Consider the following 15804-nt stretch of genomic DNA (forward strand, 5'->3'; position numbering starts at 1 on the left):
GATAAAAGGAGGGGGGCGAATTGGACGAGGAGCCCAAGTGGGACTCCTCCCACTTGGGGCGCGCCTAGGCCGGCCTCCTCCCCTCTCCCTCCTTTATATACGAGGGCGGGGAGCACCTCTAACACACATCAGTTGTTCCAAGCCGTGTGCGGGCCCCCCCTCCACCGTTTACTCCTCAGGTCATATTGTCGTAGTGCTTAGGCGAAGCCTTGCGCGGATCACTTCACCATCACCATCACCACGCCGTCGTGCTGACGAAACTCCCCCTTGACACTTTTCTGGATCAAGAGTTCGAGGGATGTTATCAAGCTGAACGTGTGCATAACTCGGAGGTGCCGTACGTTCGGTGCTTGATCGGTTGAATCGAGAAGACGTTCGACTACATCAACCGCGTTAAGCTAACGCTTCTGCTTTCGGTCTACAAGGGTACGTGGACACACTCTCCCCCTCTCGTTGCTATGCATCTCCTAGATAGATCTTGCGTGATCGTAGGAATTTTTTTGAAATTGCATGCTACGTTCCCCAACATCACGCACCTAGCTATGCGTAAAGCAAGGATCTAAGTTTTGTCATCTTTGTTCTCCAATTCCTCAATCACACAATCAGATTTCTTTGAAGATTTAGCAAGTAAAACAGCAAAAATTCTAGGCATAAAGTTGAGTAATTCGTTCATATCAATGGGATCGCTTGCAACTTCAACAAAATTTGGATGAATACTAATCATTTTAAGATCTCCATTATTATTACTAGAAGTTGCACCCTTGTTCTTGGTAACTTGAGTAGTCTTGCCAATCTTTACGGGAGTTTTTTCAATAGTTTTAGCGCAAGCAAAAACCGTGCTTAAATTATTAATGATTTCTTCCAGTTTATCAATCCGAGACGGACTTTCTTCAATTATTTCATGAATTACGGTCCCCTTTTCTTTTAACAACTTAAAAACATCTCCTGCTTTCGACCCAATTTTAGTAGCAAGATTATGCATCTTTTTATCCAAGTTTTCAATATGCTCTTTAGTAAGCATTTTCTTTTCGATATCATCTAATCTTTCCATGACATGCTCAAGAGTCAAAGTTTTTTCATTAATCATAAGAGGTGGCGAGCCTACCAAATTTCCCATAGCATTAAAAGCATCAAGAGAGGGACACATCAAGAAATTTCCACCGGTAATCGTATCAAGGACGAATCTATACCAAGTGGTGATGCCCACATAAAAACAACGAAGAAGAACAATGGTAGATTGCTTACAGATATATCTATTATGAGCATTGAAAATTCTATACCAAGCATCTTTTAAATTCTCTCCTCCCCTTTGTTTAAAGTTGAGAACCTCGTTCTCGGGAGTGCATGCAATAGAGGAAGAACTATCCATGATGACAAAAAATAGCAAACAAAATTGCACACAAAAATAGATCCGGCAAGAAAGCGACGAACGAAAAACACGGCGAATAAAACAGCAAATTTCTATGAAGTGGGGGAGAGGAAAACGAGAGGCAAATGGAAAATAATGTAAATTGCGAGGAGATGAGATTTGTGATTAGGAACCTGGTAGATGTTGATGATGTCTCCCCGGCAATGGCGCCAGAAATTCATTTTGATGCGGCTTGAAGCTACGTCAGTATTTCCCCAAAGAGGAAGGGATGATGTAGCAAAACGACGGTAGGTATTTCCCTCAGTGATGAGACCAAGGTTATCGAACCAGTAGGAGAACCAAGCAACACTACATAAACAACACCTGCACACGAATAACAAATACTCGCAACTCGACGTGTAAAAGAGGTTGTCAATCCCTTTCGGGCAACGGCGCCAGAAATTGGCAAGCAGACGTGAGAGAGTAGTAAATATTGATAGATCGAACGCCAAATAAAACAAAGTGCAGCAAGGTATTTTCATATTTTTGGTTTAATAGATCTCAAAATAAAAGGCAAATAAAATAGATCGTAAAGGCAAATATATTAAAGAAGAGACCCAGGGGCCGTAGGTTTCACCAGTGGCTTCTCTCGAGAAAATAGCAAATGGTGGGTGAACAAATTACTGTTGGGCAATTGATAGAACTTCAAATAATCATGAAGATATCTAGGGAATGATCATTATATAGGCATCACGTCCAAGATTAGTAGACCGACTCCTACCTGCATCTACTACTATTACTCCACACATCGACCGCTATCCAGCATGCATCTAGTGTATTAAGTTCATGGAGAAACGGGGTAATGCAATAAGAACGATGACATGATATAGACAAGATCTATTTATGTAAAAAATAGACCCCATCATTTTATCCTTAGTAGCAATGATACATACGTGTCGGTTCCCCTTCTGTCACTGGGATCAAGCACCATAAGATCGAACCCACTACAAAGCACCTCTTCCCATTGCAAAAGAAATAGATCAACTTGGCCAAACAAAACCCAAATATCAGAGAAGAAATACGAGGCTATAAGCAATCATGCATATAAGAGATCAAAGAAGACTCAAATAACTTTCATGGATAAAAAGATAGATTTGATCATAAACTCAAAGTTCATCGGATCCCAACAAACACACCGCAAAAAGAGTTACATCATATGGATCTCCAAGAGACCATTGTATTGAGAATCAAACAAGAGAGAGGAAGCCATATAGCTACTAACTACGAACCCGTAGGTCTACAAAGAACTACTCACACATCATCGGAGAGGCACCAATGGAAGTGGTGAACCCCTCCGTGATGGTGTCTAGATTGGATCTGGTGGTTCTGGACTCTGCGGCGGCTGGAATTAATTTTCGTCAAATCCCCTAGGGTTTCTGGAATATTGGGGTATTTATAGAGCAAAGAGTCGGTTCAGGGGGCACTCGAGGTGGGCACAACCCACCAGGGCGCGCCTGGGCCTCCAGGCATGCCCTGGTGGGTTGTGCTCCCCTTGGAGCACCCCCCAGGCACTACTCCGGCCCACTGGATGTCGTCTGGTCCAAAAAAATACACAAAAAGTTTCGCTGCGTTTGGACTCCGTTTGGTATTGATTTCCTGTGATATAAAAACATTCAGAAAACAGCAACTGGCACTTGGCACTATGTCAATAGGTTAGTACCAAAAAATGATATAAAATGACTATAGAATGATTATAAAACATCCAAGAATGATAATATAATAGCATGGAACAATCAAAAATTATAGATACGTTGGAGATGTATCAGGCCTCTATTTGAGATTTCATACGTTGCTCATGGGCCAGGCGCACTATTTCTCACAACCCCCACCAGATCTCAAACACCCATTTTGAGATTTGCCTTTTCTCACTAATTGTTTAATATAGCGGTGTTTCAGCAGGGACTGTTAAGTTGAAATTCTGCCTAGAGCTTTAGGCTACATCCATCCATAACTTACAATGGACTATGCCTTGAATTGTAGGTTTTGTGAAAACAGATTTCACTCAAAGTCTTAACTGATACATAGTCACCAGTAGGCTACCCTGCGGTTTGGACCATATATGTCGTACTCTCTGGTCACTTCGTGAGCTTACTAGAGATCACCAAGTCTCCTGGATTTCGAGGTTTACAGTCAGGACTCATATAGGTGTGTTCTTTCAAGACTGCTTTGTACGACAACATCTTTGCTAAACATATCCAATAGAAACACATTAAGGCATGTTGTCGCCTGCCTTACAGTTGAGAGCATTACAACTATGAGAGTTTTGCATCTTCGGATAGAATGGGTTGCATGTTACTCTACTCTATTAACCAATAGCTTGTTCTTCCCAGGTCCTAATTCATGGGACCTCCTATCACAAAGGTTGGATTACTACTATGTGTAACATTTGTTGGTCTCATACCCGTCTCCCCCTCTATGCATTATCTATCACATTTCGTGATAGTCTATTTGCAAAGGGATCTGCCAGGCTTTATCTATTTGAATGTACATAACAATTATTACTCTGGAGTTTCTAAACTTCCTGACAGACTTCAAACGTGTCTTCGTGTGTCTTAATGACTTCACATTGGCCTTAGAATTGTTCGCTTTAGCTATAACTGCTTGGTTGTCACAATTCATAAGAATAGCCGGCACAAGTTTTTAACCACAGGCAAGTCCATCAAGAGCTCACGCAGCTATTGTGCTTCAACAGTGGTTGTGTCTAAATCAACAAGTTCTGCTTCCATAGTTGACCTTGTCAATATGGTCTATTTACAAGACCTCCAAGACATTGGGCCACCTTCGTGAGTAAATACATACCCACTAGTGGCGTGGAGTACATCAACATAAGAAATCCAGTTCGAATCACTATATCCTTCTAATATAGCAGGATGCCCTGAATAGTGAATTTCATAACTCATAGTACCTCTCAGATAGCACATGACCCTTTCTAGTGCATGCTAATGATAATCGCCCGGGTTGGACATGAAGCTACTCGGTTTGCTCACATCATGGCCTTGTTACACTAGCTAAGTACACGAATAAACCGACAATTTAAGAGTATCTTAATTGTTCTCTCGCTTCTTACTTGTTCTGTCTGAGTGTCACGTTGGGATTATAAAGTGTTGGAGCTATCCATAAAGCTGAACTGGCTCAAGAACTTCTCAACATATAGTGAGATTGCGATTAGAGTAATTCCATTCTCATCCTTAATCAGTTTGATGCTTAGAATTACATTGACTTCTCCTAGATCTTTCATGTCAAAGCTCTTTGATAGAAAAGACTTGACCTCATTGATTGCATCAATGTTTGTACCAAAGATCAGTATGTCATCCACATATTGCTTAGGTGCCTGTTGAGACCGTACAAAGATTTTAACAACTTGCACACCTTTCTCTCTTCACCTTTTATCACGAACCCATCAGGCTGGTACATATAGATTTCCTCTCCCAACTCTCCAGTTAGGAAAGTTGTCTTTACATCCATTTGATGAATGATAAGATCATAAGAGGCGACCAGGAAGAGTAGCACCCGAATGGTGGTCATTCTAGCAACATGTGAATAGGTGTCAAAGTAATCTTCGCATTCTTTCTGAGTGTAGCCCTTGGCCACAAGGCACGCCTTGTACTTCTCAATAGTACCATCATGCCTTAGCATCCTTTTGAACACCCACTTATGGCCCACAGGTTTACAACCATATGGTCATTAAGTTAGCTCCCAAGTTTCATTAGAAAGAATTGAGTCTATCTCATTATGAACGACTTCTTTCCAATCATCTACATCTAGAGATGCATATGCTTCTACAATATACTTGGAAGTGTCATCCACAAGGTATACAATGAAATTGTTACCAAAAAAAATTTGCAATCCTTTGCCTCTCACTCCTCGTAGGAGCTTCATTGTTATCATTCTCAAGGACATCCTCAGGTGATTGTTCCAAAATACTCATCAGATGTACTAGATTCCTGATTTATCTCAGAAGAAAAATATGCATATCTTTCATAGGAAATATATTCTCAAAAAATGTTGCATCATAAGATTCCATTATAGTATCAACATGCATATCAGGTAGCTCAGATTTAACTATTAAAAATCCATATGCAATGCTCCGCTAAGCATAGCCTAGAAAGACACAATCCATCGTCTTTCGTCTGAGTTTGTGTTCCTTAGGGATATGAATATTGACCTTCGCCAAGCATCCCCAAGTGCGCAAATAGGAAAGTGATGGTTTTCTCCCAACTCACTTCTCATAAGGGGCGTTCTTTGTATTCTTGTTATAAGAACTCTATTTAGGACATGACATGAAGTCGATATAGCCTTCCCCCACCATGCCTTCGATAAACCAGCGGTGTCTAACAAGGCATTGACCAAGTCAATCAGTGTGCGGTTTTTCCTCACGGCAACCCCGTTCGATTGAGGGGAATAGGGAGGCGTCATCTCATGAATAATATCGTGTTCCTCATAAAATTCATCAAATACTTTGGGAAAATACTCTCCACCACGATCTGACCTAAGACGCTTTATCTTTCTCTCTGGTTGATTCTCAACTTCAACTTTATAGATTTTAAAATAGTCTAAAGCTTCACCTTTAGTTTGCAATGAATAAACATATCAATATATAGTCGCATCGTCAATCAATATCATGAAATATCTCTTTTTATCTTCTGTTAACACACCATTCATCTCACATATCAGAATGTATGAGTTCTAGAGATGCCAAATTTCTCTCCTCGGCAGCCATGTGAAGCTTTCGAGGTTGCTTCGATTGCACACAACTATCGCACTTAGAATCTTTGGCAACAGTGAAATTCAGATTAAACTCATATTGGATAGCCGAGACATTAAACTACATTTAACATGACATAAATGAGAGTGCCAAACATTTGCATCATTATTAATACTAGCACAAATTTGGTTTTATGACTTATTGCAGAAATCGGAAAGCGAATAGAGGAACAAGCCTCCGCACTCATAGCTTTTACCTATAAACTGCCATATCTAGACACAATTACTTTATTCAACTCTAAAACTACCTTAAATCCATCTCGGCATAGACAGCAAAGCTGAGGCGAAGGCGACGCACATGGTTGCGTTCACGAAGAGCCAGCTCGTCCCGGCCTAGGTGCTCACAGAACCGACACTCAAGGAGGTTGGGCCCTCGACCGGTCCAAGATGACCATCGAGTTAGTCACCTGCCATCGGCGCCGGTGCAGCAACCAGCTCCTCAAAGTGACATTGCTGAAGTCAGGGCACGCCGCTATCATCCAAGTGTGCCGCCTTCATCCCAACTGTCATCGTTAAAGACAAGCCGCGCTAGGCGGATGTGGCAGAGCATGCGCGCCGCGGCTGCCGGAAGGACGCGTGGCGAGCGTTCGACATTGGTGCAATGACAACGGCGACGGAAAAGACGGGCGCGCGGATGGCGGCTCGGACGACGTCGCGAACGACGATGAAGGTCCCTGTGGCCAAGGAGGCCATGCCTACAAGGTCACTGTCCAGTATCTCGTTTAGTTTTGCTTAAGTTAGGTTAAATTTAGTTTGAACTTTGTTAAATTTCGTTCATTTGGTTGTAATATATGAAACTTGCTTCAAGTTCGTCCGTTTAGCTGAAATTTTGTCCGTACTTGTGTTTCAATTGTCTGAAGTTGGCCAATTTATACCTGTGATTGGATGGCCAACATCTCAACCGCTATCAGCGAACACGGTCAAACGTATCCGCAAACATTTGATGCCATCCATTTGTTAATCCGCGCTGGAGTTGCCCTAACAATCTGTTGCATCTTTCTAGCCCCTCGCTAACTACTCTCTCCATTTCAATGAATAAGACGCATACGCACCTTAAAATTCAACTTTGACCACAAATTAGACAAATCATATGGGATAAAAATTATAGCGTTGAATTCGTATTGAAAAGCAGCTATCAGTGGTATAATTTAAGTCACAATAATATATACTATCCATCTAATTTATGGTCAAAGACCTTATTCATGGGAATGTAGGGAGTAGTACGAGGGGAGTACGCATAATATGTGACTTATTCGCTTGAGCTTTCAGGTACACACGATGACCTAGATGATCTGTTGTGACACACGATGAACTAGAACTAGAAGAAAAGGGTATGATCTATTGTGACACACGATGAACTAAATTATATCTAGAAGTATAGGGTGTGGCGGAAATTGGCTTTGGCTCATAGGTGTATATGCACCCATTGTCTAAACACATGCATTTTGAAAAGTTAAAAAATTATGAGAAAAAAACCCGTGGGTAAATTCGGACGTTATATATGCGTGCATAAAGTTTTGGTGAAAAACGACATATTCATATTTTGTGGCTTGTGTAAAAAAAAGTCTATATTACGTATAGGTCGAAAGAACGTGTGATACTAGAAGTACATATAGGGTGTGGTAAAAAATATAATCAATTGAGCTGGTTTGCCCGAGTGGTTAAGGGGGAAGACTTAAGATCTTCTGCACATAAGTGCGCGTGGGTTCGAACCCCACAGCCAGCAAGTTTCTGTAGCTAGCGGTATTTTTAATGAGGTTTTCTGGCCTGCTGGATTCGAACCCCACAGCCAGCAGGAATTTTTTTTTTTGCATACTTTTCTTTTTGATTGGTTAGCTAGCGGCATTTTTGTCATATAATAAGTTTTTTTATGCAATATATACCCATTTTTTCATCACAGTGCAATGAAGCATTTCTATATTAGCAATTAGTATGGAACATGTGCTAGTGTTGAATGATTACTAGAATATAAATAAGTTGTAATTGAAAGTTTTGAAAGGTACCCCTATTTTAATTTAAAAGGATTGATATAAAATTAATAAATGAGGTGGTGTGGCATATCATGTATGACTGCTGTAAGGCCCCCGCTTATCTCTAGATCGATAATTTGATCAACATGATATGAGTTAAATATGATAAAATAATACAATTGATTCTTTTGTTAAGATTCACTTTATTTTTCCCTTGTGTTGTTTTCATGGCTTGAGCTGAATTTTCGACTTGCCCCTGTTTGGGGTGAGTCGATTTTCTTATTGGGCTTGAAGCCCGTTACCCGTTGTCAACATGATATGAGTTAAATATGATAAAATAATACAATTGATTCTTTTGTTAAGATTCACTTTGTTTTTCTCTTGTGTTGTTTTCATGGCTTGAGCTGAATTTTCGACTTGCCCCTGTTTGGGGTGAGTCGATTTTCTTATTGGGCTTGAAGCCCGTTACCTGTTGTCTGTTCTTTTCCCTTGTTTTTATGTGTTTTTTTGTTTTTCTTTGTAGTCATTTTTTTCACCTAATGAGGTTTTTTGCTTGCAATATATACCCAACTTTTAATCACGGTGCATAGAAACATTTCTATATTAACAATTGCATATTGTGCGCGTGGGTTTGAAGCCCATATCCTGCATGATTTTTTTTGCATGCTTTCCTTTTTGAGTGGTTAGCTAGCGGCATTTTTGTCATATAATAAGGTTTTCTTTCATGCAGCATATACCCAATTTTCATCATAGTACAATGAAATATTTCTATATTAGCAATTATATATGGAACATGTGCTAGTGTTGAATGATTGCTAGAATATGAATACATTGTAATTGAAATTTTTGAAAGGTACACTTCTTTAAATTTAAATGAGTTAATTTAAAATTACTAAATGAGGTGGTGTAGCATATCATGCATGACTGCTGTAAGGCTCATGTTTATCTCTAGGTTGATAATTTGATCAACATAATATGAGTTAAATATGATAAAATAATACCATTGGTTCTTCGCTTTTTATCATTTATGTCACTAGTTGTGTCCCACTACTCAATTTTTCCATTAGAAGTTACAACTGCTCAAAAATGCCATCATTCCGTGAGATGTTTGCTCAAAAATGCCATTAAATATCTAAAAAATGCCATCGTTCCGTTAGATGTTTGCTAAAAAATACCACTAGACATCGTTATTGTCACGACAAACCCGTTGACCATTTTATATGACAAAAATACCCCTAGACCCACATGTCAGTTCTCTCTATCTCACAATGACAAGTGTGGCCCCCACTTGTCAGGAGTAAGCAAGCAAATAATTTACGAGAAAATAAGAATGCTATTAGGATCAAGTGGGACCCACACTTTATTGTACTAAGATAGAGGGAGAGCTGACATGTTGGTCCATAAGTATTTATGTCATTATAACATGTCAAACGAGATTTGAGCTGACAGTAATGGTGTCCAATGGCATTTTTGAGCATGCGTCTAACGAAGCGATGACATCTTAGCAATTGAAATTCCTAATGGCAAAACTGAGTAGTGGGACATAACTAGTGACACAAATGATAAAAACCCATTCTTTTTTCTAAGCCAGTCCCTCGAAGCCAAACATTAAAGCAATTGTCTATGTCAGACCCCCCCCCCCCCCCCCCACACACACACGTAACAGAGTATCCTTGGTTAGAATACTTTTCTTGATAACCAACCATATTAATGTTTTAATAACTCTGGGGGTCTTAACCTTCCACATAAATCTATTAGGACATTTCCCTCAAATCTGCAAGACAGAATATGACGCTACACGGTGGAGTAAAGGAAAACTGTCCGACCTAAAAAAAGTCGCTTGAGACTCAGTTTCAAATTTATAGTAGTCTTGCTAAAACTCAGTCGACTTAGATTTAGTTATATCTCAGCCGATACTATATTCGTGAGATCTTACATTAGGATCTGTGCACATTCTTATTTTTCAGTTTTTTTTCTTCTTTCTTACGTGTTACGCCACTCAGACATAGCCGGTTCCAAATTTATAATCATCAATCGGTGTGAACTTTGGCAAACGAAAGAATCATATGCACACGACAATCTTGGTCTTCAGCTCACGTTGATACATACGCAACGGCAAACACACGTGGAGTTCGGCTACTGGCTGCGGAAGTCCATGTCCATGAGCTCCCGTGCCTCGCTGACGAGCGCGCAGAGGCTCACCGCGTGCCGGCTTACCCCGGCGCTGCCGGAGAACACGTGGAAGCACTCCAGCTCCGACGTCGTCTCCGCCACGTGCCGCAGCTCCCGCCCCATCCCCGCCGCCGCCATCAGCTCCGCGAACGACGAGTCCATCCTGAGCATCCCGATCAGGAGCTCCACCGTGAACCGTCTGATCCGCGGCACCTTGATCGAAGGGCAGCTGTACCTCGCCAGCACGTGCACCAGCCTGTTCACCAGGTCCACCTCGCTGACGCCGGCGCGGGCGAGGTGGTGGGCCAGCTCATGAGGCGCCATGAGCCTCACTGCCTGCGCCGCGAGGCCCAGCGACACCTCCAGCAGCTTCGACTTCTTGGCCATGATGTTGCGCAGCACCGTGGCGGCGCCGGACGTGACGGCGCGGACCTCCGGGAACCGCTCGCCGCCGGTGTACGCGCACAGGTTGGTGAGGATCCTTGCCGCGCCGACCCCGACGGCGTTGTCACTCAGCGCCTCCACGAGTCGGTCGACAACGGTGGGGGCAGCGTTGAGTATTCTCTCGCAGTTGTGCGGGCTGTCGAGCGCCAGCATGGCGAGCGCCTCGCCGGCCTCGACGCGCACGGCGTCACCCTCGTCAGTGATGCCTTGCCGGAAGAACATGGCGAGGAGGAGCGAGATGACACTGCCAGTGCCGCCGATCTTCTCACGCGCGTCCTCGTCCATGGCGAGCCGGGTGAGCACCTCGGCACCGAGCCGCTGCAGCTCCAGGTGGCCGGCGGCGTGCTGCAGTACAGCGCGGATGTTGCTGACCGTGAACACGATCTCCGCCACCTCTCGCCGCAGCTGTTTCCCCGTGCTCCCGGTCGTGTCGGCGAGCATCCTGATCACCTGCAGCGACCGCTTCACTGCTTTAGCGCGCGAATGGGTGATGACCGTGGATGGTGCGCCGGCAGCGCCGATGCTGGAGAAGTTGATGATCTTGTCGAGGAGGCCCCGGGCGTTGCCGATCTTGCTGCAGTTGTCGTGGTCTTGCGCGAGCCTCTTGATGATGAGGAGGCCGAGTAGGTTGCACTCCTCGTCCGCTGCGTAGAGCAGCGACGACACGGACTCGATGGCGCCTGGAACGCCGGCGACCCGGAGCGCGTTCCGCTTCTTGCTGGCGAGCTTGGACACGACGAGTGCCGCGGACGCCCTCGCCCCGGCCTCCGCCGCGCCCTTCCAGCCGAGCATCTCCACCAGCCGCTCCATGACTGCTGCTGACGTGCCGACCCGATGCAACGCCGTGTCACCGAGCCTTGGACTCCCGGCGACGTTGACGAGGATGCCGACGCCGATCCGCTGCTCGTCGTGCGAGCCCTCCACGAGGAGCTCCTCGGCGAAGGAGACGAGGTCCATGCGGAGGCCGTCGAATATGCTCCCGTCGACGCACCGAGAGTATGCGTCGTAGAAGAAGCGACGGATGGCGAGGAGCCCCGGTGCGCCAGCGAGGTGGCACTCGCTCGCGACGCGCTCGAGCAGACGGCCGTGGCTCACCTCCCACTCCCACATCGCCTTCTCCGCGAGGAAGAGAAGCGCCTCCGCCAGCGCGAGGCCGTAGAAGATGTCCAGCGCCGATCGCCGGTTAGTCCGCGCGTCCTCCGCTTCGCCGAAGTCCTGCCTGACGAGCCGCACCGCCGACAGCGTGACGCAGGCCGTGGCGGACGCTAGCTGCAGCCAGTAGAAGGCCCTCCCGACGTGCCTCGACAGGAAGCCCCAGCTCTTCAATCTCCAGCTCCATCTAGACGACGAGGCATCCATATTCTTGGCGCTGCCGCCGCGGCCGTCGAGGCCGAAGACGAAGCGGAAGGAGCGGGCGACGAGGCGGAAGCTGGAGCGGCCGGCAGCGGAGAGCGACCAGGTGGCCTGGTGCTGCCACTCGAGCTCGTGGCTGCGGCTGAAGATGCGTGCGCCCTCGATGAGGAGGATGATGGTGACGGACCAGAAGTCGTCCTTGCCGAGGGTGATGGCGAAGCCGCCGAGGAGGACGACGGTGGCCCAGATGAACCCCAGCGCGCCCAGCCCGCTGGCCGCCTTCTCCAGGATCGCCAGCCGCAGCGCCAGCAGCGTGAGCCTCCGCTCGGGCCCCTCCGCCGCCGCCCCACCGCCGTCGACTCGCTCGCTGCACGAGGCCGCCGCCGCGTCGAGGCTGGCCGATCCGCCGCCTTCGAGGCTCGAGCGTGGGGGCGAGTCATCCGACAGCTGCGGCTCGAACGGCGTGGCGGAGAACACCCCCGCCGCGCTCGGCTGGCCCTCGATGAGCACCCGCACAGACCGGCTAATGTCGGAGCTGACACCGCCGCCGTCCATCGATCAGTGTCCAAGATCGAGCAGGCAGCTACTACAACACACTGGATCAATGCAATGCTATAGTGCTATACTGGATGTGCAGCGTTGTTCTCGAGTTCTTGACCTGGTACGTGACAGATACCTGATAGCGTGCGTATATATATGCGTGGAATGCATCATCCGGCCGCCATGGACGAGGGATACGGGGTGTCACTCCTTGGGTTGCGTGGGCGCGGGAGTTGTGTTTGTCCGGAAGGCAAGGGAGGATCAGGACAGACGGTGCGCGCGCGCGTGCAGATGTGGCGAGCGTTTGCACGGTTGGGGTCGACGGATGGGACGGGATGGATGGACGGGATCGGTTGTCCGCGGGTCTGGGGGTGGTGTGGAAGCAAGGAGAACCGATCCAAGCGCGGCGCGTGCTGTGTCCACCGCTCGATCGTCGCACGCTTGCTTGCTTGCTTGCTTGCTTGTCTGCACCAAGCGTTGTGCGAGATCATCCGTCAGCGGCCTAATTTGAATCATACGCATGGGATGGGATCCATGACGCGCTATTAATTTCCTTGTCGTGAGCTCAATCGATCGTGTCGATCACACGGACGTATACGTTCGTACAAACGATCGTACGTACTACGTCGATACTAGCTATGATGACATGATCTAGAGACTAGATCGAGATGTCCACTCGCAGATTAAACCTTGGCTTGCACGTGTCGTTCATCATGCGTAAGGAGTGCAGTACTAGATTAACGTTAATCATGCGATTAGGCGAAGTCAATTAGTTCATGAATTCTTGACAACTTTGATACCTCTCGCCCGGCACGCTACACACACATATACTCCAATCATACACATGCGTTTGGGTATTATTCCCCTAAACAGAGATGAAACACATGGTGTTCTTCAGTCCAAATCGATAAATGAATGGTGGATCTATGTCGTATACATCCTTGGTAATTATTACTCCGACAAAACTAATCTTCCGAGCTACTAACTTTTTCGCCCTTTTTGATAGCTCGTTTTCTTTTGGTCGGTTAGCAGATAAGATCACTATGTGGTCTTAGAAGCGACCAATTCGTGAGCCACACAAAGCATTCATCAAGAGAGGTCGGCTGATGTAGAGAGCAAGATCGATTTCCAATATTGCTTCGGCCGGCAAGCGATTATTTCTAGACCATGCTCGAGCTTTATGGCGTAAAAGAAACGTGGCATTGCCTAATTTGTTTAGGGAGGTGGTTAGTGACACTCTTCTCTCTAAAACAGGAGTGACATGTTTTTAGCATAAAGTGCCAATGGCAACAGAGGCACGAGCATGATATAAACCACATTGTTTCTTCTTTTCCTTTTTTTGCGAAAAAACCACATTGCTTCGGCCAGCAAGAAATAAGACCCCTCATGAACGTGCTTGAACATTTGGTACAAATATCTTGTGAAGCAATAGGCAGCAAAAACTTATGACGCTAGATAAGTCTTACAGTACATTCTTGGTATAAAATGTTGAATATTTGAGCCATTTTTCATATAAATTAATTCAAAAATGCAAATAGATAAATCATGGCAATCATAAAAGAAATGATAATTAGTTTAAGTAACAAAGCACCAAAACTAGTCATGCTACCGGGTAAATAAATGACAAGCATATTTTTGCCACTAAGTTTTGTGAATGGTCATATACCTTGTGGATGGAGACTTCTCGGTGAGATCAGCTTATGCCACTAAGTTTGTTGAGCGTGAGGTCATGCCCATAGCGGAATTCACTTGGAAATCCAAGGCCCTTTTGTAGTGCCGCCTCTTCATGTGGCTAGCTTTGGGGAACATATGTTGGACATCCGACAGACATGACATGAGAGGACGACGGCACTAAGATGCTTGCCCATTTTGTGCTCAACATGCGGAGACAATCAATCACATTCTACCGAGTTGTGTTTTCGCGAGGACCGTCTGGTGGGAAATCTGCATCGCCCTTGGTTGTGGGCTCCGTCGACAATTGAAACACTTGACAAATCATGCATTAGCGTGGTCGGTGCAGGACACAAACCAAAAGACATACGAGTCATTCTCATCTTGACCATGTGGGAACTATGGAAGCGCACAAATGCAAATTGTGTTTGATGAAGCAACACCATCGAAACGACATACAATAAGTAGGATGATCACTTAGGGACAAGTGTGAAAATCGGGCGTCCTGCTACAAGGGGAAGTAGACCTCTTCTTTGGGGCATTAACAAGATGGGTTATGAGTGAGTAGTCCACTTTCAGGATAAGATTTAGGGTAGAGGTGGAGTGCAAAAAGTTGTAAGCATATTGTAATGACACTCCTTTCTTCTGCAATACATGATACACATGCTTGTGCATATACGAGAAAAAAAACATCACATCCATGGCAATCGCTAAAAGCCTAAAACTAACAGGACAAACAAAATCTCTAACATGATGGACAAGAGCACATACAGAGCAGTGGAAAAAGATGTGTTCGCAACACCGCCCGGTGTCATGTCGCCAGGAGGCAGTCGGCATTGGGGAAGTCGCCGTGTGCAGCCAACGGTGTAGGAGAGTTCAGCAGTCACGCGAGAGCGCTCCCAAAAAGGTTAGCACATCAACTTATTTTCCGCGTGACAAAACGAAGATAACGCGTACACATGACTAGCCCGGCTCAGCTAATCACGAAGTACGATGTGCGTGCATGGCGAGGCAGGCGGCGGAAGAGCATCGTGCGAGTATGTGTCCTCTTCTCAAGATCTTAGTGGTGTATAGAGGAACCAGCCTTATATGTTGGTACAACACACCCTCCACAACCGGGATGAGACTAAATATTCACACTCGACTTGCCAAGCAAGAATAGGCCATGTAGTCCTCTATGATTTATTTGGGAATTATTACTGGAATTTACTTCAAAATTATTGTTGAATTATAATGGGTTGGGAAATTTTCAGTTCCTCAACGACCTTGATATTAGTCTCAAATATCAATATGTCGTCAACATACAAGCACAATATAACTCCTTCGCCCCACTATATAGTACACAAATTTGTGGGCTTCATTAGTAACAAGGACGCATATCTTGATGTTCTTTCCAACTTCTAGTATCATTGCTTAGGTGCTTGTTTCAAGCAATACAAAGATTTCAACAACTTGTACATCTTTCCTTGATGTCCATCTACT

General features: G+C 45.3%; 1 protein-coding gene and 1 non-coding gene across 2 annotated transcripts; one reads left to right on the top strand and one right to left on the bottom strand.

The window, feature by feature from the left end:
- Positions 1 to 7815: 7815 nt before the first annotated feature.
- On the top strand, positions 7816 to 7898 carry TRNAL-UAA (transfer RNA leucine (anticodon UAA)). Its single transcript has one exon. It is a non-coding gene; the product is annotated as a tRNA-Leu (tRNA).
- A 2268-nt stretch (positions 7899 to 10166) lies between these two features.
- LOC123119863 (uncharacterized) lies at positions 10167 to 13041 on the bottom strand. Its single transcript, XM_044539805.1, has one exon. It carries the CDS (start codon positions 12664 to 12666, stop codon positions 10279 to 10281), a length of 2388 nt encoding a protein of 795 aa, XP_044395740.1. The 5' UTR covers positions 12667 to 13041; the 3' UTR covers positions 10167 to 10278.
- Between the last annotated feature and the right edge of the window lie 2763 nt (positions 13042 to 15804).

The sequence above is a fragment of the Triticum aestivum genome, chromosome 5D, assembly GCF_018294505.1.
Source record: "Triticum aestivum cultivar Chinese Spring chromosome 5D, IWGSC CS RefSeq v2.1, whole genome shotgun sequence".
Taxonomy (NCBI): Eukaryota; Viridiplantae; Streptophyta; class Magnoliopsida; order Poales; family Poaceae; genus Triticum; species Triticum aestivum.